At 56.4% G+C, this 27,008-nt stretch overlaps 2 protein-coding genes across 3 annotated transcripts in view; one reads left to right on the plus strand and one right to left on the minus strand.

The window, feature by feature from the left end:
- Positions 1-345: 345 nt before the first annotated feature.
- BTBD2 (BTB domain containing 2) lies at positions 346-23,519 on the plus strand. The gene is given in 10 exon segments (XM_050321418.1): positions 346-717; positions 719-927; positions 6,492-6,611; positions 10,054-10,210; positions 13,734-13,839; positions 14,577-14,774; positions 17,770-17,962; positions 19,106-19,193; positions 20,244-20,390; positions 20,853-23,519. Coding segments are annotated over 10 exon segments (1,752 nt in total). The 3' UTR covers positions 21,015-23,519.
- A 2,569-nt stretch (positions 23,520-26,088) lies between these two features.
- CSNK1G2 (casein kinase 1 gamma 2) overlaps positions 26,089-27,008 on the minus strand; it is a 39,853-nt gene continuing 38,933 nt past the window's right edge. For both annotated transcript variants that reach the window (XM_050321441.1, XM_050321440.1), the window contains one exon: positions 26,089-26,623. In XM_050321441.1, the coding sequence (XP_050177398.1) occupies positions 26,569-26,623 (55 nt within the window). In that variant the 3' untranslated portion in view covers positions 26,089-26,568. The remainder of the gene's footprint in view (positions 26,624-27,008) is intronic.

Consider the following 27,008-nt stretch of genomic DNA (forward strand, 5'->3'; position numbering starts at 1 on the left):
AGATGGCCCCTCATCCCCCAGAATGTCCCTCATGGATCGCCCCCTCATGCCCCAAACTGCCCCTCAGGGATGGCCCCTCATCCCCCAGAATGTCGCTCAGGGATCGCCCCTCATCCCCCTCACGGTTTGCCCCTCATACCCCAAACTGCCCCTCGGGTACCTTACCCTCCCCAGAGCTCGCCCCCGTAGCTGTCACCTCCTCGCACCTCCCTCCATCCTCCCCCTGCGCGCTCTCCCCGCTCCCCTCCCGCCCGGCCCCGCCCGCCGCCCCACGCCCTCTCCCCGCCCCGCCGCCGCCTCCGCCGCTCCCTCCTTCCGTGCCCGGCCGGCGGCGGCGCCCGCCCCATGCGCCGCTGCTGCCCGGCGCTCTGCATCGCCGGCACCGCCATCGGCACCGTCGGCACCACCGCCACCATCGCCCCCGTCCCCGTCCCGCCCGCCGCCGTGTCCCGCCCGCCGCTGCTGGTGCTGGTGCTGCTGCAGCGCCGCCCCGCGCCGCCCGCCCCCGCGGCCCCGCCGCACAAGATGGCGGCCGGAGGGAGCGGCGGCGGCCCCGGCGGCCTCTCCTCCTCCTGCCCGCAGCCGCCGCCGCCCCCGCCGGGCAACGGGGCCGCGGCCGCCGCCTGCACCAACGGCGCGCCCGCCTCGCCGCCCGGCCTCACCTACAACCAGAGCGGCGCCGCCGCCAACCCGCCGCCGGCCGGCGGAGGCGCGGGGGCCCGGCGGCGGCGGCGGCGGGGGCGGCGGGGCGGCCGGCGGGGCGGGCGGTGCCGGCAGGGCGCTGCAGCGGGAGCCGGTGTACAACTGGCAGGCGACGAAGCCGACGGTGCAGGAGCGGTTCGCGTTCCTCTTCAACAACGAGGTGCTCAGCGACGTGCACTTCCTGGTGGGGAAGGGCCGCGGCTCGCAGCGCATCCCGGCGCACAGGTGGGGCGGGGGGTGCCCGTGCTGGGGGATGCGGGTCAGGGGTCCCGGTGGCCCCGCGCCTCGGGAGGGTTGCGGGGGGGCGGCCCGATGACCTTGCGGGAGGGGGGTCCCCTCACCAACCCCCCCCCACCACGCTGCTCCTCAGGGAATTGCCTCTTCTTGTCTCCCAAAACTGCCCCTCAGGGATCGCCCCTCAACCCTCGCCGGGGATCACCCACTCATCCCCCACCCTGCCCCTCAGGGATTGCTCCCGTCGCCCCCCACCACCACCACGTTGTTCCTCGGGAAAATGCCTCCTTATCCTCGGAACTACCCTCCAGGCATGGTCTCTCATCTTCTTCAGGCATCGCCTCTCGACCCCCAAAGTGCCCCTCAGAGATGCCCCAGGAGGGCCACGGGTTGGGTGTGGGGGCTCCCCCGCACCCTCGGGGGTGATGCCCCGGCAGGGAGGGGGTTGCAGGGGGGCAGGGTTTGAGTTTGGGGCAGGGTTTGGGCTGCTGCGCCGTCTCCCCCGAGAGGGGAGAAAGTGGGGTTGGGAAACTGCATCCCACATTTTATCCCCTTGCTGGGGGATACGCACCCGGATCCGGAGTGTGGGACCTCCCCCAGCACCCTGAGAGGTGACTCTGCCCCTCGTCGTGGTCAGTCAGTGTGGCCCCAAATCTGTCCCGGTGTCGAGTCTCTCCTCATGGTCCCAGCCCGAGGATGGCTCTGGTGTTTTGGGGTGTGAGTGTTTTCCCTGGAGGGATGGGGCAAGCACAGCGCAGAAAACCCCAAATCCCTGGATCTTGCTCGGAAGTAATCCTCGGTTTTGTGGGTAGTGGAGGCGAGGAGGAGCAGTCTCCCAGCCTGCCTGATCCCTGCCGACAGAAATGGATCGGGGAGAGCGTCGGGGGTGGAAAGGAAAGGGCAATGATTTGAGAAACCCCAGATTTCTGCCACGACGTTTTGTTTTTTAAAATAACCTTTATTGAATCTTTCCCCAAGCCCTGTATTTTGGGGGTGAGTGCAGCTGATGTAAAGGGCCGTGTTGAGAATGACACCTGAGCCTGAGCAACCCCTCGAGTTTGACGCTTAAGGCCGAGCTGCCATTTAAGAGTTGGCAGCTCAGAGGAGCTGGGACTCGCCTCCACCTGGATGATGCAGAACTGATGTGGCTGATTGACACGGGGCTGGATCCTTGAGGGAGCTCTGGAGGATCCGTGTGTGCCACCCACTCCCCACCACCCCAGGAAGGGCATCCTGAGCAAGAGCTGTTGGTCCAAAGACCTCCCCTCCTTTAACTGGCGGTGAGGGAGGGTCCTTGGTGTACCTGGAAGTGCCGCTTGGCAGAGGGAGCCTTGCTCCAAACATCTTCAAACTATCACATTTCTCCAAAGTGCTCCCGTTCCTGGAAGTTCCCCCTTCCGATTTCCCCTTTTCTCCCGCTTTCAGGACAAACCACACTTTGTTCCAGGCTGGTTTGAGCGCTCAGGGTGTCAGCTCTGCTCTCTTATAATTTGAAGCTTTAATTAGTATTTGAGTAAGACTTGCTCCTGTCCTGAGAACTAGGCTGGGTGGTGAGGGGCGACGTTCAGCCCAGAGATAAATGGAAAATAAATGAAGCTTTAAAATAATAATAATAATAATAATAATAATAATAAAATTGGGCCCTGAAGTGAGATGCTGCTTAATTGCTCTGAAATCCATCTGGTGCTCTGGGTGGTAAAGATAGGATGGAGTGTGTCACACCGTGCCATCCCATCTCAGGATTCTATGGGTTTGAGCAGAACTCGCCTGTGTGCTGCTACAGTTGGGATATCCTGTTGATTCATGAATTCAGAAACAAGAGAGCCTAAAATAAAACCACCCAGACCCCTCCTGTGCTCAGCTCTCCCACAGCAGCCCGACAGCAGACGATGCTTTGCGCTGGAATTGAGTCACAAGCGCAGATTTGGTTGGAGAGGCACCTTTGGCTTCAGGGACCAGGGCCGGTGTTGGGCGTCTGAAATCATAAAATCAGGGAATCACAGCGTTGTTAAGGTTGGAAAAGATGTTTAAGATGGTCCAGTCCAACTGTCAGCCCAGCACCACTAACCCATGTGCCACATCCACACGTATTTTTTTGAACGGTCCCAGGAATGGTGACTCCACCACTTCCCTGGGCATCCTGTTCCATTGCTTTTACAACCCTTTCTGTGAAGACATTTTCCCCAGCACCTCATCTAAACCTCCCCTGGCACAGCAGCACACAGCTCTCAGGGAAGTGTTGGTGCAGTCTGGTTTTCCTGTGTCGCTTTTCAGACCAGGCTGGGTCCCAAGCGTGGCTGCAGGAGGAACAGATCCTGGACAGGGTTCTTGGAGCCAGTGTGGGATCCTGTGGCTCAGCAGTTCATATCAAGCTGCAGAGACAGACAGCAGAGCAACTAAGAGCAAACCTTCATCTTGTGTGTGCAGGCTCAGTTTGTAGATTAGTGGTGTAAGTGCCTCTGCTGGGTTGGACTGAAGCTTCTCCCATCAAGCATCTGCAGCCGTGAGGAGATCAGATGTTGTCCATCTCCAGGAGGCTCCAGACCCTGTGGAAGTCCCCTGCCTGCCCTGGGACAGGCTCTGTCTCTGAGCCTTGAGCTGGTTCCCTCTTGCTGCTGAATCAGCCACAAGGAAGGTGGAAGGGCCTTCGTTTTTTAACACGCCAAGGCCAGGCCTCGAAGCGGCGCCGACGTGCCCAAGGTCAGCACGTTGATCATGCCCAGCAGTGAGGGGAGAAGGGCTTTTTTTTGTGTCTTCTTGCAGATCTGCTTCATCGAGCACAGCATCAGTGAGATTAGAGATGTCTAAAGCTCGTCACCCAGGAGCTGCACGGGTGTCATAATGAGGCTTGTTAATTGGCCAGAAAGCAGGGCTGGTGTGGTGATGCAGCCCTGGGACATCTGCAGCTTGGGAACAGCCTGAGGAGGATCCTGGCTGCTGTTTGCAGGAGTCTCTTCTGAGCTCACCCTGTCTTTTCCTGGACCCTTAGTGACTCTCAGTGCCCGCAGCATCGTGTACTGAGCTGTCCCACGGCTCAGCTCCTGTGCAGGGCTGTTCCTGGGGGCTTTCTGAACCTGCCTCCTGCTCCTTTCCCCTGGGCTCTCCATCCTCTGCAGCCAGCAGATGATCATCATTCATTAACCTCTCATCACCCCTGGTCTCACCGAGCTCTGTTCCTGTGCCAGCTCCTCAGGAACGGATATTTTAGAGTTTCTCCGCAGAGCAGCGGGTGGAGCAGGGAGGTGGCACAGCTGTGCTGGGGTAGTTGTGGTTCCTGAGTGGTTTCTTGTGTTGCTGGTGTTACCAGTGCCTGGAAAGGGAGCAGGACTGGTGGGGGTGCAGATCAAACCATGCTGGCAGCTGGAGGTGCCCAGGTGAACGTGAAGCAGTGAAGATTTTGGGTAGGAACCATTTTCATCAGAGGCTGCTCTCTGTTCTTTGGCTGTGTTGTACCGATTTCTCTGCATCCTTTCAGGAGCCCACTTTGTTTTTGGCCACCAGAGTGTTATAAAATAACCCTCTGTTGAGTTCTCCCATCTGAAGCAGAGCCCATCTCTTCCCTCTGCAGGCCTGCTGTTGGATTGTGCATCCCTGCTCTTCTGCTTTTCCTGGAGTGTCTTTAGGGCAGCTCTAAATGTTCCTTTTGGGAAGACTAAGAAAACAACCTGAAAACAGAGATTTTTTTTTTTTTAATGTTAATTGTGCTCTCCTAATGTTTGAAGAGAACTTCACATGTGGAGCCCTGTGTTTCTCTGGCACCTCCTGGGATCCCGTTAGGGGCTCGGCAGTTTACAAAAATCTGACTGATTTGTCCCTGACTGAAAGGAAAGCAAACATTTCAGAGGGTTTTTTTTTTTTTAAATGAATGCCCTTTTCAAAAAGCTTCTGAAAGCTCCTGCTCATTGAGGCCCTGTGCTGTGCTGGCTGCGAGGATGAAAATTGGAGAGTTCAATTAATATATGTTAATTTTGAGTAGCAGACAAAGCTCGCGATTGTCCCGTCACTGCTCTTGGAGGAACAAGGATTTTTGTTTCATCTGGCAGTTCTGGTGTTGTGAGGAAGGTTTTTATTTGTTCCTGACGTTCTTCTTGAGGCTGGTGTGAGGGAAATGTGCGTGTGTGTAGCTTTGGGTGACCGCTGGGGTTTGTCCCGAGCTCCCCGAGCCCATCAGGAACAATCCAACCAGCTCAGCAGCCACAGGAGCCTGGCACGTCCAGGGGCTTCACTCCACTGTGTCCATGGGAAGCCTCCTCTGGATGGGAGGGCAGTGGGAAGCGAGAAAATGAAAAAAAATGCTGTTTAAATGGAAATGTTCCCGCTTTTCAAAGGTCGTTTGGTACTAAATCTGACTGGAATTCCCCTTCAGTGTTGGACTTCCCTTGGGCTGCAGGTGCTGGAGGATTTTGCCTCGTGTCCTGCTGCCCTGCATGGATTTCTGCCCACAGTTCTTGATCCTTCTCTGTGGAAGTGGGCATCAAACTGCTGCTGCAGGAGCCTGGAATGTTCCAGCTCCTTCCTTTTCCTAGTTGGTGGAGAAGCTGCTGCAGTCACCTTCTGCCTCCCCACACCTTCATGCCCAGGGCTGGGTTTAACTTCAGGGAGCTGTGGGATTGCAGACACCAGCAGTAAGATTAATTTCCTGGCAGGAACTCATCTCTGCACTTTCAAGCAGGGAAAGTTCTCAGGATTGCTTTTCTCAGCCCTAAGGCAGGAACAGCAGCTTAAACTTACACAGGCCCCCCAGCAGCCCCCCAGGAGGTCCAGGCCTCCTCCTAAGGCAGGAGTTGGTGTTTAGCAGGGAGGGAATCATCATCTTGTTCTCATGGGAGTGCTGGAATATCATTTTTGGTCTCAGACCTGGTTTGTGGAAATTCGTGCTCCCGGTTTCTTTCGGGCCGATAAGGTGTCTCTCCCACGTGAACTCCCAGTGTGTGGGAGGGTCTGTGTGCACCTCAGGGTGGGGGTTTGCTCTGCCCTCTGGGCTGAGCCTGGAGCAGGTTTTGCAGGGCTGGAGGCAGCAGCAGGCCCGGGGAAGGCACCTCTTGGGCTCCCAGTACAAATTCCTGTGCTGGGAGCTTGCCCTGCTGTCCCCAAGGATGTGTCCCTGGGGAGGAGGAGAGAGGATGGAGACTGCCTGGTGACAGGTTTCCAGTAGGTGACTGTGTGGAATTGCACCTGGACTGGGGCTCTGCAAGAACCTCAATTCATGAATTCAGCTCTTTCTCGGCTTCTCAGCCCCCTCCTGGGGAGCAGCCACGTGTGTCCTGTTCTGTGAGGCCTCAAATGTGGTCTGTGGGGACCCTTGGCTGTGCTGTGTGCCGGGACAGGGCTCAGAGGGAAGTTCCTTGCAGCTTGGGTGCTTTGCAGTGGGGAGCAGCCAGCCTGGCACTCCCTGCTCTTGCAAAACACTCCAGCTCTAGGAACGATTTGCTTTCCCTGAGGGTGGCTTTGGGGATCAGCAGCAAGCCTGGGATTTTTGTTGTTGTTTTTTTTTTTTTTTTTTAAATGGCTGTGATTTAACATCAGGTTTTTGTTCCTTTGTCTTTCACCCCTAGGTTTGTGCTGGCTGTGGGCAGTGCTGTCTTCGATGCCATGTTCAATGGTGGCATGGCCACCACCTCCACAGAGATTGAGCTGCCCGACGTGGAGCCCGCTGCCTTCCTAGCCCTGCTCAAGTAAGCTGCTCCTGAAGTACAGGAGAACTGGGAAACAGGGACTTACTGTGGAAAAAAAGGTCTCTAATGAAAGCAGGGAGCTGTTCTGCAGAGTGGAGATGGTTGATTTTCTGAATAAAATACTCCTCTGATCTGTTCAAGGGTCGATGCTGGTGTTAAATCTCCACTTTCTGGGTAAAAGTCGCCAGACTTTTACTATTTTTGTGCTACTGCACAAATATATATGTATATATGATGTCAGCCATTGTCTCATAAATTATTGTTCGTTAATTGGTTTGATTTGATCCGAATCAAATTTGGAGCAAATTCTTTGGGAGAAAAGAGGAAAAGTAAAAGTGATCCTCTGAAAGCTCTCAAAGTTACAAATACCTGGAGCCTGTTTAGGTTATGAGCAAGTTCCAACAGGTAAGCAGGGGTATGAAATTCATGCCAGCCATTCCGTGTGGTTTCACCCTTTGTGTGGGATTTATTCCTCTCTGGGAGAGCTGGATTGGAGTTCCCATTTCCAGGGTGTGTTGCTGGGGAAGGAGGAGGAGGAGGAAGGGGCTGGAACATCCTATTCACCAATTCCTTCAAGCTTGGCTGGTGCTGTACAGCATCCAGCAGCAATCCTGAATGGATGCTGGAAGGGCATTGTCCTGCTTCTATAGGATTTCTGTAACCCACTTCCAGGGCTTTCCAGTCCTGTGCTCTTGACATGTTCCCTGCCTGCTTCCCATTGGGAGCAGTGACTATATATAGCCCTGGCACACTTTTTGCTTTACCTTCAGACAGTGCCTTGGTCGTGCCTGTGCTATCTGAGAATATTTTACAATTGATCTTGGCTGGAATGAAAGGCCAGAAATAATTGGGAGCCCCGAGCCCCCTCCCCTTTGGCTCCCTTCAAAGCAGGCAGCAGCACGTGGGGAATCCCTCTAATTGGTGTGTGCCTGCCAGGCTGGTGGGTCTCTCTGGAGTGCAGGGTTAGTAGTTATCTTTAAATCTTAGGGAGGCTCAAATAGCACGTGAATTAGAGGCAAAAAGTCACGTCGTTTCCCTGAGATTTCAGCACTTGATTGACCTGATTTTGGAGGAGCCCCAAAGAGATGAGCTTAGGCGGGTTTCAGCTGAGGTGTGTGGGTCTCCTCAGCGCCTCTGAGCCTGCAGCTGAGCTGCAGCAGCAGTGCCCATGGCCCAGGGACAGCCCTCAATGCCCATGGCCCAGGGACACCTTGGGTTGCTTAAATCCAGAGCTGGAACTGCTGCTTTTGAAGTGCTCGGAGCTGGAACGTGCCAGAGGAGCTTTGGGTGCTGGAGCTGACCAAGTACGTGGTGTGAACCTTCCCAGAGTGACAGCAGCCCCTCCAGACACCGATATGGAGTGGCAGCTGATCCTTACATGTGTCTCTGGACCTGGTCCAAGCCATGATCTAATGCTGTAGGATCAGGAGCTTATCCAGGGACAGGGTGCCCATCCTGAACGTTCTGCAGAAGGTCCCGTCTGGGTACTGGATTGTGGTGGTGTTTGTGGCTTAGTGGCCTCTAACATATCTGCTGTAAGTGTGTAAGAGCTCCATTTTTGTTATTATTATTTCCAAGGTGACCCGAAGATAGGAACCCTTTTGGTTGCCCGGGATTATAATCTAAATGTTCTTTTAAATTGATAGCAAACTTTCTCACGGCTCAGGCCTGTCCTGTGCCCTTCAGCACCCACTGTTTGGACTGCTGTAAGCAGAAATACAGACGTGATGCAAAAAGAGACACTCACACAGTCATTGCAGTAAATAAATAGTTGGGTTTAGATCCACTGTGTTCTTTTAATCCTGGAATAAAAGAGATTGCTCAGTGCAAAGGGGGCTGGGGGGGATGTGTGTGCGAAATACATGGCTGAACCTGATGCTGCTGTTGACAGATGCTCTGGGGCAGCACAAAAGGCTGCTTTCAGCAGAGAGAGTGCTTCCCTTCCTGTGAATCCTGCTGTTTGTGCTTCCCTGAACAGCATCCTGGCCCTCTGTGGCTGGAGGAGCAGGAGTTCCACCGCTGCAGATGGGAATCCTGCCTGGCATCCCGCTGGAAAAGCCCTCCAGGAGCAGCAGCCACACAATGTGCTGCTGTGTCCCCTTCGGAGGAACGCAGGAGGAGAAGTGGCTGGGGTTTCCCAAATATCCCCTGGAAGGGGAATGCCAGGCACAGTGAACACACTTAATGTTCCATCTCTGTGCTCTGTGCCTTGGGGATCCCGACTGGCAGATGCTCCTCTGGCTGAGGGGAAGGCAGTGAACAAAAACTGGGCATAGGCTGCTCAGTCTGGGGAAGGGAAGGTTTTGGGGAGAACTTTGAGGCCCTTCCAGAGCCTCAAGGGGCTCCAGGAGAGCTGGAGAGGGACTTGGGACAAGGGATGGAGGGACAGGACACAGGGGAATGGCTTCCCAGTGCCAGAGGACAGGGTGAGATGGGATATTGGGAAGGAATTCCTGCCTGTGAGGGTGGGCAGGCCCTGACACAGGTTGCCCAGAGCAGCTGTGGCTGCCCCTGGATCCCTGGAAGTGCCCAAGGCCAGGTTGGAGCACCCTGGAATAATGGAAGGTGTCTCTGGCCATGGCAGGGGATGGCACTGGATGAGCTTTAAGGTCCTTCCCAACCCAAACCAGTGTTTCACTCTCTGATCAGGACCATCAGCAGTGTGTCAGTGGTTTCACTGAGCTCAGCCTGTTGGTTCCTGCTCTCCCTGGGCAGTGTGCTCAGGTGTGAGGGAGCACAGTCAGGCTGCCTCTGTTTTTCCACAGGGGTATGGATGTTCTTCCTTGTTTTGGCCTGGCAGGGAAGGCTGTGCTTTGCTGCAGCCTGGCAGCCTTTGTCTTTCACTGCAATTAACTCTTGTTTCTCGCTGCAATTGCCTCTTGCTTTGTGCAGTGAGGTCACGTTGTGAGCTGCACTTCACACCTCTGTAATGGGATGGAAGGGTTTGATCCATAGAATGAGGAGGAGAAAGTGGGGTGAGGGCAAAGCACCTCCGTGTGCAGAGGGTGGGTATGTTTTAGCACTTCTGAGCTGGCACTGTGAAATGGAGCTCCTCTTCTCAGGGAAGGATTCGATTTTTGTCCTAACTGAACAGCCAAAATTGTGAATTTTAAGGGGGGCACTTGGCCAGAGACTGTTCTAGCCTGCTGTAAGTGGAGGGTCAGAGATTAAAGGATTAAAGGCAGTTCCAGGTGCTCCAGTGGGTATCCCAGCTATTGAAAGTTATGCTGTAAAGTGTCTGTTACAAAAAAAAAAAGAAAAAAGAAGCTTCTCCTTTGGTCAGGCAGAGTCAATGGAGAGGATGTGAAACCCTTCCATCTCCCTGGTGTCGGGAGTGGGGCCAGGACAGCAGGCAGAGGCACAAACATGTTTTTCATGAGTTTTCAGGGGTTCCACTCTGTCACCTCAGTGCACCACAGTGATGTTTGTTTGCCTGTTCCAGGTTCCTTTACTCAGACGAAGTTCAGATCGGACCAGAGACTGTTATGACAACACTTTACACAGCTAAAAAATACGCCGTTCCAGCCCTCGAGGCTCACTGTGTGGAGTTCCTCAAAAAAAACCTCCGAGCAGACAACGCCTTCATGCTGTTAACACAGGTGAGTTGGGGGGCTGTTGGCCTGCAGCAAGGCCCAGCAGCTCAGCAGGAAAATGGGAATTTTCTGAGTGTTACCAAGCTGCTCAGCCCGAGTGGAGCAGTAATGGGGCAGTCTGAATTCTTCCTCGCAGGGGTCTTGCAAAGAACAACAAAACACAGCAAATGTTGCTGCTCTTTCAGCTCCCTGTTCTGCTGTGGGAGGTGATTCCTTCCAGAGTGCACGGAGTTTACAAGGTGGGAAGATTTCACCTGCTGGGAAGAGGAGTGGGATGAGAGGATTTCCCTGTGTTACAGATGCAGGACGGGTGTGCTCTCTGTGCCCTGTGTGGCTGCTCAGCCATTCCTTGGAGGGGATTTCTGGGCAACACTTGCCCTGAAGTGGAAGAAAAAGCAATTTTTTCACGAGTGCTTTGGTTGATTTTCCCTGGAGAGGAGCAAGGTGATCTCTTCCTCAGCCTGTCCCTGCTCACCCTCCTGCACTGCAGGCCCAGACCTGGAGCCTCAGAGCAGCTGGTCCTCTGCTCGCTGTGGGGCCAGCTGCACACCCTCTTGCCCCTGTGCCTGCTCCATTCTGTAGGGCTGGGCTCCTCCATCCTCCTCCACACCAGAAGGCAGTGTTTACAGCTTTGCTTCTTTTGGAGGAGATCAGGCTTTGCGTGCAGGTTGATGAAATGAGAATCCTCCCCGTTTCCCAGCCCCACCTTCTCCCTCTGTGCTGACAGCTGATGGCTTCCTGGTGGCACCCCCAGTGCTGCCACCCGTGGGGCAGTGTCTGTGGCACTGCACCCTGCTCTGGGTGCTGCAGGGACAGGCAGCACAGGCATTATGTGCAGGTTTCTTTCTTTTTGGAATGGGCTGACTGGACTCGCCCTGGAGGGACATTCCTGCTCAGCCAGCTCAGGAGAGCTGCCACGGAGTCTGATGGGAGACAAACCTTGCAGGGTTGTTTTCCCAGCTGCCCTGAGCTGGGAACCACCACCCCAAGGTGGTCTGGCTCTCAGGGGTTGCCCTGACTTGCCCAGCATTTCTGTCTGCTGGATTTTCCCCCCTGTCAGGAGTACAGGTGAATCTCTGGCTGTAGGCACCGTGCTGGTGGCAGTGGCTACACCAGTACTTTTGCAGATATTGAGGCAGTGCTGGCCTGAAGCAGTCAGGGCTGAGCTCTTTGCTGGGGATTGGGCTGGGATTTTATTTTGAGTTTAAATATTTGGATCAAGTTGTTACAGTAGTTCCCCTGTAAACACCTGTCACTGCTTGGGTTCAGCTCCTGCTGCCACACACCGTGTCCCTCCTCACACATCCTCCTGAACTTGGCCCTTTTCCACGTGCCATAAACTGATGAGGCAGCTCCAGGACACGGGGGAAATCCACACTGCACTTCCCAGAGGAACATTCAGGACTCACAGGCTCTTGCTTGGGCAGCGGCAGCCAAATCTGCCCTCCCGCCTGACGTGTGGCAGGACAGCTGTAACTCCTTGGCTGCAGCTCTCCCGTCCTTTGGGTTCAGCAGCTGCAATCTGAAGGATCAGGAGCTGTTGGCCAAGAGCTGGGAGGAGATCTCCCCTGGAGGCTGCAGTTTTGGGGAGATGCCTCACACTGGCCTTTGCCTCGTGAGGGTTGGAGGTGTCAGCTCGTGGTGCTGTTCTTCCTGCAGGGATGTTTTTTTTGTGGCTTGCTCAGTCCCTGCACCCGAGTTTGGACCTTTGGCAAGGCCTTTAGGTTTATGGGGACTTCCCTACAGGTGACAAAGGTCCTTCTTTGGTGAAAGAGGAAGGTGCCCTTGTTTTTCAGGTGCCAGAACCAAGGTGCTGCCTGGCACTGAGGCAGCTGAGATGCCAGATGGGGAAAGGCTGTCCTGGTGCCTTTTGTTTGTGACACATCCATTGTGGCTGATGACCAGTGGTGACTCCCATCTAGTTTGTGTTCACTGTTGCTCTCTGTTGAGTCTCTGAGAGGTTTGAGACCAATGTGCTTTGGGAAGTGTGTTGGTATCTCCATGACTGAAGGGATCTGCTGTCACAGTGCTCCTGTGTCTGGACCTTCAGTGTGAAAATCTGCCTGTTTTCTGCCTTCCCTGCATCAAATCAACACCTGGCACAGTCACTCACAGACCTGAGAGAGATCTCGTCCAAGGCATTGCCCAGAGATCACAGAGCTGAGATCGTAGAGCCCCGAACCTCCCCTGAGTGTGTCACTGCCCAGCCTGCCAGTCCAGCAGCTGTGTCACCAACAGCACCTCAAGCAGCTGCTGATCTCTGGCAGAAACATCAGTGGCAAACAGCCTTCCTAATTGACTGTGCCCCGAGGTGGACCATGCCCCTCCTCCGTCCAGCCCTGCATCCCAGTGTCCCTGTGCTCAGCAAGGAAGTGCAGCCTGCCTGGAGCTGCTGAGGGGGAGAGCTCTGTGGGTGTAGGGGAAGTGCTCACGTGTCACAAGAGCCACTACAGTAGTAAAGCCTGAGTCAGTCACGGCTCTTGGTGCCAAGAGTGGAAGGCACTGGCAGTGCTCCAGCCCCGGGAGCAGGTGACAACTGCTGAATCCTCCTTGGGCTCTGAGAAAATACAGGTTTTTCGGCTCTCTGCACTTGACATCTTGTCATCAAAACTTGGCCTTGCTGAGCTCTGCAGCCCACGAGCGAGGGTCCAGCAGAAGCTGCTCAGAGGTGCCTTCTGAGTGGTGGAATTCCCAGCCCAGGACACGAGTTTTAGCCCCTTGTCTGTGGCAGTGAGTTCAAGTTCTGGTGTGTTCTTGTTAGGTGTGATGTCAGGGCAGTTCCTTCCTGAACAGCAAAACCAGAGCACTGGAAATAAGAGGGCATTTAGTGATTTTTGGGTGTTCCAGCTCGTTTTCTGCTTATGCTGGGCACAGGGTTGGTGACACATGGCAGTGCAGGGTGACCTGGAGTGGCAGCACTTAAGCTGGGCAGAGAAATTCTGAGCAACTCTCCGAGCTGTGTGCAGGCTTTGCTTGGAATAGTAACCTATTTTGGGGAGAAGCCTTTAAGGTAACTGGATTAGAGTGGCTGTTTCTGTGCAAAACATGGAAATGCACTGAGCAGGCTGTGTCCCCCCCCGGGTTGCAGGTCTCCCTGGGACACAGGCACCGTGATTTTGCTAAGACAGGAGATCAGTGTGGCAGTTCTTACACAATTAAGCTGTCTCTGCATATTCCTAGAGCGAGCAGGCCTGGAGCCACCGGGCAGAACTTCCTTCTGAAGATAAAAAAGGCTGCAAAAACGGCCCCTGCTCAGCTGATACGGCCAGTGTGGCGCTGGAAAGTGCAAGTGGTGCCCGCGCCGGAACAAAGACGTGCCTGAAGACACGCACAGCTGAGCCAGAGCTGCTGCCAAACAAGCAGAATTTGCTGGGGTTTGCCTTGTCATGCTTAACTGCTTGTGAAAGGCCCAGTGGATTCCTGGTGCAGCCAGGCATGGCATTGCTAATGGAGATGGGCTCTGGCAGGGGAAGGGGGTGCTGAGTGCAAACTTTTTGCAATGGCTTTTTCTCTTGATCCCCCTGAGCAGGCCCGGCTGTTTGACGAGCCCCAGCTGGCCAGTCTGTGCCTGGAGAACATAGACAAGAACACCTCAGATGCCATCAATGCAGAGGGGTTCACAGACATTGATCTGGGTAAGCTCTGCTCCCTCCCCTGCTCCCTCTCTCCCTGCTTTCATAACCAGCTCGTCTCTGCAGTTGTCACAGGTTAATTCTTGGCTCTCTGTGGCTCTGCTGTTCTGGAGCAATCTGTTGAACAGTCCCTGGCATGAAGTGGCTGGAGACGGGGCATGTGCCAAAGAACTTGCTGGCTTGCCTGCAGAAATGCCCTGGAATCTGCTTACTTTGGTGCAACTGGAGTTTTCTGGGCATGACACAAAGCCCATTTCCTGTGTTGATGTTGGCAGGTTTCGGGTGGGCGTAACTCGCCTTTTTTTGTGCAGTTGGCTTCGCTCCCCGAGTCCTTATGTCAGGTTTTGGAGTTAAAAAGGTGGTGTGTTTTTGGAGTTGAGAACTGGCTGTTTTAATTATCCTCCGCAGTTTCCAAACTCGCTGGGCGCAGTTAATGAACATTAAAATTCAGACTTTAACCTTGCCTCTAATGAGCTGGGCCGTGGAGGTAAGGCCTGGGTCACCTCCTGGCTCTCAGGCTGCTTGTTTCATCCAAGGCAGTTGCACTTCATCCTCCTGCTCTTGTGTTAACCTGCCAATTAGATGGGCTGTGTTTGCAGCTCCGGTGAGTGCCCTGCTGATGGACCACGTGGATAAATCCCTCTCTGGGGGGCTGCAGCAGCGCTTTGGGGAGATGCCGTTGGCTCAGCCCTCCCTGGCTGCCCTGGGGTGACGTGGGTGTGTCTGTGCCGTCCCTGCAGACACGCTGGTGGCGGTGCTGGAGAGGGACACGCTGGGGATCCGCGAGGTGCGGCTCTTCAACGCCGTGGTGCGCTGGGCCGAGGCCGAGTGTCAGCGGCAGCAGCTCCAGGTGATCCCGGAGAACAAGCGGAAGGTGCTGGGCAAAGCTCTCTCCCTCATCCGCTTCCCACTGATGACTATTGAGGAGTTTGCAGCAGGTAACTCAACAGAACCCCGGGCTTTGCTTTCTCCCCACTGCAGAGAGTCAAGTGACGGGAAAGGGGCTTTTTTTCTCTGTGTATCCTGCAGGAAATTAAATAGGAAATTATCCCCCGTTCCCCTCCATTCCACCACAATCTCCCCCATCACTCACTCCCTCCAAAGGGGGCTTACAAGAAGGATGGAGAGGGACTTTGGACAAGGGCCTGGAGGGACAGGACACAGGGAATGGCTTCCCACTGCCAGAGGGCAGGGACAGATGGGATATTGGGAAGGAATTGTTCCCTGTGAGGGTGGGCAGGCCCTGGCACAGGTTGCCCAGAGCAGCTGTGGCTGCCCCTGGATCCCTGGGAGTGTCCAAGGCCAGGTTGGATCAAAGGAGCAACCTGGGCTAGTGGGAGGTGTCCCTGGGGTTGGATGAGATGGCCTTTAAGGTCCTTTTCCCACCCAATCCATTCTGGGATCCATTCCTACTGATTTACAAGATTTTCTGTGTGAATGCTGTTTTCCTCTGTGACCATTCCCTCGTTTTAGAGCCCGTGGTGCTCCCTTGGGAGGAGCAGAGGGATCCCAGCTGGCTGTTTGTCCTCCTGGCGTGGTTGGATCTGCTGTCCCACTCCCCTGAGAGCAGACTGGGGTTCACCTGCTTCCCTTTCCAGCCTCTCCCAGCATTTCACCCACACAAAGCTGATGGAGCTGCAAGCAGCTGGTGTTGATTGTAGCCTGCTCCCGAGGAGGAAGGGGGATGTTTCTCCCCATCCTCTGCCTGTAACACAGTGCTGAAGGCCTTGCCATTCAGGGCAGAGCCCCCCACCAGACAAACTTGCAGAATGTCCTGTGAGCTGAAGGCTTGGTGTTGTTTAGTCTGTGTCCCAAAGCATTTTCCAAGTTTACACGAAGATCCCGCTCTGCAAAGACATCCAAATCATTTAACAGTTTTCACTAAAGGCTGCTTTGTTTTGTTTTCATTGCCTGCTGTCTTTGACTTCATCCTCTGGTGATTGCCTGGGGATTGGGAGCTGGCAATCAGCTGGAATGGTTCTCATGCTGAAAACCTTTTCCAAAACTCCAGCTTGTTTTAGGCTGCAGTGCTGTGAACAAAGGAGCAAACAGGGCCATTCCCCCCTTCCCTGAGCAGGTCACTGCTCAGGGCTGATGGCACCCTCTCCACCCCCTCTTCCCCAAAAGCCAAAAAAAAAAAAAAGGAGGAATTCTACAGCAGTGGTTTCACCAGTTCATTTTATAACCTGGTATCAAACGTGGGGTTTTGCATGAAGATGTTTTAACTGGCAAATGAGTCCCTCCCTTCCCCCAGAGCAGGGAATTTGGAAGAAGTTGAGTTGCAGCAACGTGGGATAAGTTCAGACACGATCAGTGAGGCTTGTTTTTTGCTGAGCAAAGTATCCCAAAGCTCATTTACCTGTGAGCAGTTGACTTCTTTAAATTCTTCCTTCCCTGCCCTTTGCAGCCTTGGACTGTGTTTTGTCTGGGGAACATCAGGCTGGATTTAACCCACTGCAAATACTTGTGGACCAACAAGTGGCTGGGGATTTACTCCCCACCTTGAAGAGCACTTAATTCTGTTGTTGCCTCAGCACACAGTGGTCTTGTTTCTGTTCAAATAGAGGTGCAGAGAGGCTTTTAAATCTTGGGCTAAAACACTGATTTTTAGCTGCTTTCACTTTTGAAGGTGTTTGAAGTCGTTTGCAAAGCTTGAGTTCAGAATCACGGAGTTGTTGTCCAGGGAAGCTGTGGCTGCCCCATCCCTGGAAGTGTCCAAGCTTGGACAGAGCTTGGAGCAACCTGGGCTAGTGGAAGGTGTGGGACTTGTGTGAGCTTTAAGGTCCCTCCCAACTCAAACCATTCCATGATTCTGTGATGACTCTGGAAAACCATCTTGTTACCGGAGGAAAAGCTGCGAACGTGTTTCAACTCCTGCTAAAACCCACCTGCCCTCTTCCCTGGGTTCTGCAACAAGCAAATGCAAGATGAGAGTTAAATGCCCAAGGGAAGGGGCTTCTCAAAGCAGGCCATGAGCTGAACCACACTTGTCTTGAGTAAAAACACCCTTAAACCTTTGGAGTTGATGGTGGGTGGGTGACATTCCCTCTCACTGCCCTTTCCATCATCTCAGCCGTTGGTGTGGATGTTGGAAATTCCTGTCTCTTGCCAGTGTTATCATCTCCAGAGAGACTGGAGCAAGGATTAGCTGCATGCTTTAGGTTCTTAATCCAGTCCTAGCAGGCAGATGCAGTTGGGCTGCCCAGAGCTGGGTGCTCAGCTGCTGTTCTGTGTCCGTGCTCCACGCGGAGGCTCCGTGATCCGTGACTGCCGTGTGGGTAAAGGGCAGGCACCACGTTTGTCTGGGCTTTAATGTCCTGATGCACCGGTGGAATTCCATCTGTGATGGGGCTTTGGCTCGCTCCCAGCTGCAAGTCGGGCTTGTAAATCCCATGTAAATCCCAAGGGGATCCCTTCTGGTTGTGCAGATTTGGGCACCACGGTGTAAGAAGGATGTAAAGCGGTTGGAGAATGTCCAAAGGAGGAACAGGATGCTGGGGAAGGGTGTGAGGAGCAGCTGAGGGCACTTGGCTGGCTCAGCTGGAGCAGAGGAGACTGAGGGGAGACTCCTCGGGGGCTGCAGCTCCTCCCGAGGGCAGGCGGAGGGGCAGGCGCTGAGCTCTGCTCTGGGACCAGGGACAGGAGCCAGGGAAGGGCTGGAGCTGTGCCAGGGGGGTTGGGATGGATCTCAGGGAAAGGTTCTTCCCCCAGAGGGTGGTGGGCACTGCCCAGGCTCCCCAGGGCAGTGGGCACGGCCCCAAGGCTGCCAGAGCTCCAGGAGCGTTTGGACAACGCTCTGAGGGACAGGGGGGGATTGTTGGGGTGTCCTGGGCAGGACTGGATGATCCCTGTGGGTCCCTCCCAGCTCAGGGTACCCCAGGATTCCGTGGTTCCTCAGGGCTGACGGCATCTCTGCTTCCCTCCCCGCGGCAGGGCCGGCGCAGTCGGGGATCCTGACGGACCGGGAGGTGGTGAGCCTGTTCCTGCACTTCACGGTGAACCCCAAGCCGCGGGTGGAGTTCATCGACCGGCCACGGTGCTGCCTGCGGGGCAAGGAGTGCAGCATCAGCCGCTTCCAGCAGGTCGAGAGCCGCTGGGGGTACAGTGGGACTAGTGACAGGATCAGGTCAGCACCCTCAGAGTCGTGTTCTGAGCCCTCACCCTGCTCCTCAGCAGCCCTCACCCCCCCGGGGGGCTGTGCTAGACCCCGACTCCCACCCTGGGAACCCCGCAGGGAACGGGTTTGGCTGGGTAAAAGCATCCCCTGCCTCTTTGTTGGTGCCACTGTTGGCAAAGATTGCCCACAAAGGTGGCCCTGCAGCCTCTGGAAAGGGACAGAAATAACCCCCCGGTGGCTTCCTGTAGCTGTAGGGACACGGATGGGGTCACCAGGCTTCCCCCTGTGCATGGGGGGGATGAGGAGCCTTCCCTGCTCTGTTAGGAGTGTCAGGGTGGCTTCTTGCAGCCCCTAAGCACCCTGTTTGAGGGAGGGGTTGGGATAAAACACTGCTGTGCTTCCTGCTGATGCCCAGTTTGTTCAGACCTGAGCTCGTGGGGAACCAGCAGAGCTCAGTCATGGGAACAGGGACTGGCAGCTGGGACTGGCACAGGGTGCTTTTTGTGTGGCCAGGGAATGACAGCAAGACAGGAAGGGATCAGAAGGCCTTGGTTCTTTCCTGATCCGTCTTTGTCTTGGGTGGAAGGGGCCTCCCAGCAGTGTAATTCTTTACAATTTTTAAGCCTTTTCATCACTGGTTCTGTTGCACATCACTGGAGCTGTTGGTTGGATCCTCTGCTCCCTTCACCCCCTGACAGGAGATGGGACTGGGAACACTCCAAACACTTCCTGCTCTCAGATCTAACGCTCAGAGACCTTTTGGAGCCTGTGTTTGACTTCCAGGTTCAGCCTCTGCAGCATCAGGGTCAGCTCCAGGACAATATTCCGTGCTGGCTGCAGAGCAGAGGCTCCAGCCTGGCCCGGGTGTTTGTTCTGGGAACACCCAGGGGCTGAAGGAGTTGGTGGATGGGTGAAGAAACGCTGTTGGCAGCTTGGCAGTCAGGGGTCAGTGTGAGCTGACAAACTGGTGGTTCCTTTTCTCTGAAGGGTTTCAGCCCTTAGGAAGAGTTGCATTAAATCCATTAAATGGTGGGTTTGATTAAACCATAGGTGTAAAATCAACACAAGTGAAGGTATTTGTGTGTCAGCCTTGCACTGAAGCAGTTACAGGAGTGGCAAGTTCGGGCTGACCTCCCTGCTCTGTTCCTGCAGGTTCTCAGTAAACAAAAGGATATTTGTAGTTGGGTTTGGATTATACGGATCCATACACGGGCCAACGGATTACCAAGTGAACATACAGGTAATTCTCTTCACTGCCTTAAAAATCCTGCTTGTTGGAGGGGCTGGCAAGCCCCTTGTGGTGAACTGTGGTGTGTGTCCCTGGGCAGGGGGTTGGCAGATGCAGCCAGGGCCAGATGGGGCACTGGGATCAGAGGGATTATGGTGCTCGATTTTACGCAGCTCCCGTTCCACGCGTCACTGCAGCATCTCCCCGGGTCTGCTCCCAGCCTCGGGAATGCATCTCAGGGAGCTGGGGGGCACTCTGGGGAGGGGCTGTGCATGGTTTCCAGCCCAGGGCAGGCCAGGGCTGAGCCCTGCTGTAGGTGACTGCTGCGGGAATAGCTGGTGCCAAGCTGCACAAACGCAGTGGGGCAGCCACGATTCCACAAGGGAAGAGCACAGAGGAATTGCAGTGCTGGGCCTGGGCAGGGCCCCTGTGCAGCCCCACGTCACCAGGGCCCTGTCTGGAGTGATGGGCTGGGCTGAGGGACACTCAGTTGTCTCAGGTCCATTGTGACCCTGTGCAGAGAGCGGGGTGGCTCAGGGGGCTCTCTGGGTTCAGGTGTCACCCCTGGCTGGGTCCCTGCAGAAGGGCTGTCCCCAGGAGCCACCCCAGCACAGCACAGTCTGCCTGCATTGCCAGGGGCTCAGCCTGGTGCCCTGAGCTCCTGGGAGAGAAGGATCCAAGCACAGTGTGCTGTCCTGCATCCAGGTGGGGTGAGGAGGGGCTGTCTGGGACCCAAGTCCAGTGAGATCAGAGGTGCCAGAGCAGCTGTGGCTGCCCCAGCCCTGGAAGTGTCCAAGGCCAGGTTGGATGGGCCTTGGAGCAACCTGGGCTGGTGGAAGGTGTCCCTGCCCATGGCAGGGGGTGGCACTGGATGGGCTTTAAGGTCCCTTCCAACCCAAACCATTCCATGGTCACAGCACCAGCGGGGATTGTGTCCAGTGCAGTCGGATGGGGCTGGTCCAGGTGGGAGTCCCTGGGGCTCAGCCCAGGGCAGGGCCACCCCTGTGCAGGGGCAGGGCAGGGCTGTGGCCGTGCACTGAGGGGCTGCCACGTGTGCTGCAGATCATCCACACGGACAGTAACACGGTGCTGGGGCAGAACGACACCGGCTTCAGCTGCGACGGCTCCTCCAACACCTTCCGCGTCATGTTCAAGGAGCCCGTGGAGATCCTGCCCAACGTCAACTACACGGCCTGTGCTACTCTAAAGGTACCCCGTGGGCTGGGGGGGCTGCTCGGGGCCTTCAGTGCAGCCCAGGCCTTGCTCTGCCCTCTTTAAGGCCTGTGGGGCAGCCTCAGAGGGCGGTGTGATCCTCACCTGGTGCTGCCCTGAAGCTGCTTCATCACTCACAGCCGGTGCTGGACTGCTCTCACAGCACTGAGCGGGGGATGGGGGTATTTTTTGGTGCCAGTTCTGGGGATATGTAATCCAGAGCCTGCTGCAGTGGCCTCAGAAGGTTCATGTTTAGCTGCTGAGATCTGGTTAAATGAGTGGTAAGTTCTGACAGAGAGGAGGGCAGAGCTCAGAGCACCTGAGGTGCAACTCCAGGAGGAGGAGAGGAGGGAGGAACTGAGGCCTCCAAAGCTCGTTGCTTCAGGCCAGGCTGTGAGGCCAAACCCCCGGGAGCCCGGGCAGGCCCTGACCTGTTCTTGTCTCCCGTGGCCCCCGCAGGGTCCAGATTCCCACTATGGAACCAAAGGACTGCGCAAGGTGATCCACGAATCCCCCACGACGGGGGCCAAAACCTGCTTCACGTTCTGCTACGCGGCTGGGAACAACAACGGCACCTCCGTGGAGGATGGACAAATCCCAGAGATCATCTTCTACACATAGTGCTGCTCCCAGCCCAACCTGGACTCGACTGTCCCCCGGCACCTCCCGAACTGAATCTCTGGCTGAGTTTGACCACACCAACTGGAGCCACACTAGCCAAAGGTCTCGGTGAAATCATTTCAAAGCTCATGTTCTGCCTTGTGCTAGTGCTGCTGCTGCTCTCAGGTGCCAGCTGAGCTGGTGTCCCGCTGCCAGCCAGGCTGGTGTCCCAGTGCCAGACGAGCTGGTGTCCCAGTCCCATTCGTAGGTTGTCTGTGGCTTGTTGTTTCTCACCTCCTGATTAACCCTTATCTAACAACGTGCGGTTTTTTTTGGACTGTAATGAATGTAGATGCTTTTCCACCAGTCAGAAGCAAGGAAACGAGTGGCTCTGGTTGTGGTTTCACCTGGCAGGAGATCCCCCTGCAGACAGGCACGGGCAGGGCTGGGGGGCCCGTCCTCTGTTCCAGCTCAGCAGGCGAGGCCAGACCACTGGGGCTCGGCCAGCCCGTGCCCAGCACCTCCCTCCCTCCCTCCCTGCAGCCTCAGCACTCGCAACCACCTTCAAAACTTGAGGAAAGTGGCCTCTTCCCTGAGGCTTTGCTGTTCCAACACTACATCATCCTGAGGGAGACCTCCAACCCACCCCGTGCCAGAGGGACTGCGGCGCTTTCCTGCCCTTCTCCCCGGTCTGTGACAATCAGTTGGTGACAGCGAGGTGACCTCCCTGTGGAGAGGCAAGGGACAGGCCCTCCTGCATCCTGAGTCCCCGTGGTGCTGCTTCCAAACCCCTGTTTCAGGCACCTGGGGGATGCTCAGCTCACCCCCGGGCAGCCCCAGCACAGGGCACCTGTACTGGTCAGTACTGGTGTTTACTGGTTGTTACTGGTTGTTGCTGTGCTGGTCCTGTCAGAGGGTTTGTCAGTGGAAGCAGAAGGGCACCTGCCTCACCTGCCCCCTGTTCCTGGGCATTCCTGCTGGTTCCATGCCTTCCCTGCGTTCCTGTGCCCTGTGGGAGCAGGGAGGGGGGCTGGCTGTGCCCCTGCCTGGTGCCTGGTAACGCAGCAGATGGACAGGGATGCACCAAACGGTTCAGGAGAGCGTGGAATTCTCCCTGCCCGTCTGTGTTTGCCCAGAGCCTGTGGAGGGCAGGCCCAGGAGGGAGATGCAGCACTCACAACATCACCTGCTGAGCTCAGTGACCTCGAGGACACCCCTCTGTACCCGTGCAGGGCTGGCTGCTCCCCCTGGGGTGGGGAGAGGTGGGTGCTGCTCCTGGGGCTGCCTGAGCAGCCCCACAGTCACTGCCTGCTGGGGGAGGCCACGGGACCCTTCCTGCCCTGCTCTGCAAAGGAAGCTGGAATTAAGCTCAGCTTGGCTGCAGGACTGGATCCAGCAGAGCCTGCGTGGGACTGGCTGGGGTGGTGCTGCCCCAGAGCTGAGTTCCCCTCATGGACCCCCTGCTCTGCTCCAGCACGTGGAGCTGTCACCCTCCTGCCACCGGATTCCACTGCTGGAACTCGAAACCTGCTTGTCCTTGGCTGGTGCTCCTTTGCTGGGGAAGGGAATCCCCTCCTCTGGCTCAGTGCTGGGGCTGTGCCCTGTGCTGGGAACACCCTGCACCTCCTCACCTGCAGCTGCCAGAGGTGCCCAGAGCATGTCCTGTTCTCCAGGAAAACAGTGTCTTGTCAGCCTGACTCCAGTGGGATGGTTCTGATATGGCCAGTACTGAAAAATAATAGAAAAAAGGAAAAAAAAAAAAAAAAAAAAAGAAAAAAAAAAAAAAAAAAAAAAAAAAAAACCCCCAAAACCCAAGTGGGTCCATGACTTGGTGACTGAACCTGACTCTGTGCAATGCAAACAGTGTTGTGAGGTGGATTCACAGCCCGGGCACCCTCGGGATGTAAATAAGCTGCTCCTGCTCCTGCTGCTGCCTCTCCCAAAGGTGGTGGGGATGTCACTGCTGGCACCCAGGGCCCCTGTTGGTGCCTCCCCGGGGGGCTGATCTGGGTTCAGGTGGAAATGGCGGAAGGATGGGATTTGAGAGAAGCAAAGCCGCGCACTTGGCTCTGGGAAGAGCAGGGTGGGGCTGGCCCTGCCCGGCCGTGGTGGTGCCCTCCCTGCCGCTCTTCCCTGGAAGCATCTGTTCTCTTCTTTTGTTACCCGAGTTCTCATCCCAAATCCCACCTTCCTGCCCTCCCCCCACGGGGCAGGTCTGGCAGTGGAGGGAGAGGAGTCAAACTCTGAACGACACCCGAGCAATTTCTTGTTCTTAACGGCTTTTCCTGCAGTTTGATGCAATTCTGGCTTTTGTAGATAGATGAATGTAATTCCTTGTTGGACATGCCTGTTCCCAAAAGTATGAGCCATCCTGTTGTACCACGTCACCTTCCGAGCGGAGCGGGGCCGTCCCCTCCGTGCTCTCGATGAATGTATCCGATGCTCTCGTCCCGTGTTCACACTCTGCTTCTGGCCAGCTTTGTGATTTGTAAATAGGAAACAATAAAGACGCCCAGGTTGTCTTTACGAGGTTTCTGTGTGATCTGAGGAGAGTTTGGTGGCTGCTGGAACGTCAGAGGGAAGGAAGGTGGAGGAGGGCAATCTGTGCTGAGCTGGCTCCCCTGGCCCTTCTCCCCCAGCCCAGGGTGGGGGTCCTCGGCTTCCCCCTCCATGGGGTGTGGGCTGAGCCAGATCCTTGGACATCCCAAAGATGGGGGAGCCCAGACCTTGTGGGGACGAGACCCTGGTGGATCCTGTGTTTGTCCAGGGAAGGGAGCAGGGTGGTGCTGGGTGGGTGCTTTCTGGTCTGTTTTATGACTGAATTTCTTTAACCTTAATTGAAGGGTTTTGACAATTAAATGCACTAAAAGCTGCCTCAGCCTTTGTAGGGGCAAGCCCGGGTGTGGGGGTGAAGGGCTGCTCCCTGCCATGGGATTCCCAGCAGGGAGAGGCTGCGGGAGCAGGGATGAGGGCTGGGATCGGCACAGCCCCTTCCTGTGCCCGAGGGAGCAGCGGGGCCGTGTTGAACGTGACCCCCCGGGCTGGGAGCAGCTTCCCACCCGCTCCGGGCTGTGCTGGAGCTCCTCACCCAGCACGGGAGTGGGGACAGCCCGGCCCGGTCCCTCTGCTCGAGGGCGCTGGGTGCTGTGACACGGTGACCGTGCCTGGATCGCGCCCGGCTCAGCACAACGTCCTGTCCTCCCTCCTCCTCCTCAGCCGCGAGGCCGAGGGCTCCCCACAGCCCCGACCCGGATGTGGTCTCAGCCTGGACCCCCAGTTCTGAACCCTGCCCTGAGCTCCAGCTGGGAGCTGCCTTCCTGCACCATCGCCTTCCTCCCTCGTCCATCACCTTCCTCGCTCATCCATCGCCTTCCTCCCTCGTCCATCACCTTCCTCGCTCGTCCATCACCTTCCTCGCTCGTGGGCGTTACAGGAACGTCCACCGGGAACCTGGGCAGGGTCAGGCCGGATTTGCTCCCCTGATCCCACCGCTCAGCCTCTCCTCCTGCTGCCTCACAGGAGAGAAGAGATGGATCTTTAGCTCCACAGGGCTCAGCAGCGGGAAAGGTCCACGGGCAGGGGACAAGGAACCCACCCCCCCATCAAGCACAGAACGCAGAAGCATTGGGTTTTAAAGATTTTTTTTTTATTATTCTTTTTTGGTTTTATTAAAAAAAAAGCCCCTAAATTCTATGGCTTCCAGGAAGCATCAGAGAAATTGAAATGCCGTTTCTGTACACTTGGTTTTGTTTTTTTTTTTTTCTTTCTTTTTTTTTTTTTTTAAAGCAGTAACTAAACTCGCAATGGAACAAACGCTCTCACGTACAATCGCAGTATTTGGACTCCTCGCTGGAAGGACAGAGAGTCCCGGGCTCGGGCCGGGGACGGAGCCGGGCACACCGGGAATACCGGGAACACGGAGCCGGGAACACCCCCAAGGCCGCGCCCCTTCCCCTCCGCGGCTCCTCTTCGGGCTCCGCCGGGGCTGCTCCGAGCCGACGTGCTGAGAAGGGGCCACTTCCAGTGAAAATTTAAGGCGATTTTTTTTTTTTTAAAGATTTGTTTGTTTGTTCGCCTCGCTGGGGACACGAAGGCAAACGTTGCACGTCCCCTCCCCGCCGTGGCCAGAGACACATCAGCAGCTGGGGCTGCCCTGCCCGGAGGAGCCAAAGCCGGGCTTTGACATCCCGAATTTAGGACCAAGAGGGGCCCCGGCGCAGTTCCCTCCCCAGGGCCCCCGCGGGAGACCCCCGTGTCCCCCCAGCCCCTCCCGAAATGGTCAGTTTGGACAAATGTTTCGAAGCAGCCACAGATGGTCCCGTCCCCCCCCGCCCCCCCAGCACAGCCTCAGCCCCTCTCTGGGGGCAGAACAACAGGGTTTTGGTAAAGATAAGTGTGTGTCCCCCCCAAAATGTGTCACAATCAATACACACGACAGCGCACGGGGTCAGTCACGTGGGGAGCTGCGGTGCCCTGGGGGTGGTGAGGAGCACGGGGGGGTGTGGGGGGTGTGTGTGTGTCAGTTCCAAAAACTCCAGTTCCTCCCCCCCAGGGGCAGGCTGGGCCCTGGCACCGGTGCAGGATTCCATGGTGGGAGGATGCCATGGCAGGAGGATGCCATGGTGAGGGAATTCCACGCTGGCAGAGCCGGTCCACCCCGCTGCCCTTCACCGCCCCAAGCTCGGACTGTGAAAACCAACGCTACCCCTGCCCACACCTCCAACGTCCAGCCCCAAGACACGGCGAGGCTGCTCTGCTGCCCCTCCCTGCTCTGCCACCGCCATTCACGGGTCCCTTTGGTCTCGGCCGTCCCTGTCCCTGTGTCCCCCCCGGCCCCCGGGAGTCTCCGACCCGCTCCCGGCGGGCCCGGACGGCGCCTGTATTGCTCACAAAAGTGCATCGTAAATGAACTGTAAACGCGTTTCCTCTCCCCGCCCCGCGGCCCCGGCTCCCCTCGCCGGGCGGAGCCCGAACCGTTGTCACCGACGGCCTGACCGAGGGGGGACCCGGCGGGGGGCGCGGGGCGGGGGCCCGAGGGAAGAGCAGAATTCGGTAACACTGAAGATGACGGTCAAAGACTGACGACTCAGCACTCTGCACCGAGACTCACTTTAAATTAACTTAAGAGACAAAGAAGCAACAGAAAAAAAAAATATTCCTCCTTAGCCCACTGCTCTCGAAATTGTCTTCGTCTTCTTCTGACAGCGACGGGTCAGAGTCTGTAGTTGATCCCCATTTCAGACTAGTTATAGACTCAAAGCAAGTGACGCCGTGGATTTGTTTCGGTTTCCTTTTTCTTCTTCTTCCTTTTTTTTTTTTTTCTGTTTGACGGACGCAGGAACTTCAGCGAAGTTGGGCTTGGTTCGAGTAAACGGCCACGCGCCGGGCGGGTGGCGGAGGAAAGGACAAGCAGTTTGGGGAGGCCCCGCTCCCCAGCTGCGCGTGGGGCGCTGGGGGAGCCCGTCCGGCCCGGCCCCCCCGTCCCCGTCCAGCCCGAGGGGCCGCGGGCTCCGCGGGTCAACATCCAGCCACGGCCAGAGGGAGAGGAGCCGTCGCGGCTCCGCCCGGCCCCGGCTCACTTGCGACGCTTGGTGGTTTTCCTCTTCCTTCTCTTGAAGAAACAGCAGCACCTGGGGACAGAGGGACCCGTCAGAGCCTGGGTCGGGCACAGAGGGCGCGGCACCCCCGTGGTCAGCGGGCACAGGGACCCCTCGGTGCCTCGGTGAGACCCCCACGAGGACAGAGCTGCTCCGGGAAGTGTCCCCACTGCGTGGCAGGGGCTGGACCGGGGACACCACGATGGTCACGGCAAGTGACACCTTTCACAGCAAGTGGCACCAGGCAGGGGAGAGACACTGGCCACGGCATCCAGTGCCAGCCATGTGGCCAGAGCCAGGGGCTCCGGAGAAGGAGCAGCCGGATCTGTGCATGCCCTCTGTGCAGGAGCCAGGTGGGAAGGGCCAGGTGGGATGGCCCTACAGGGACACCCTTCGGGGATGCCAGGAGACAGCTGGG

Source organism: Myiozetetes cayanensis, unplaced genomic scaffold (genome assembly GCF_022539395.1).
Source record: "Myiozetetes cayanensis isolate MyiCay16 unplaced genomic scaffold, myiCay2020 scf26, whole genome shotgun sequence".
Lineage (NCBI taxonomy): Eukaryota > Metazoa > Chordata > Aves > Passeriformes > Tyrannidae > Myiozetetes > Myiozetetes cayanensis.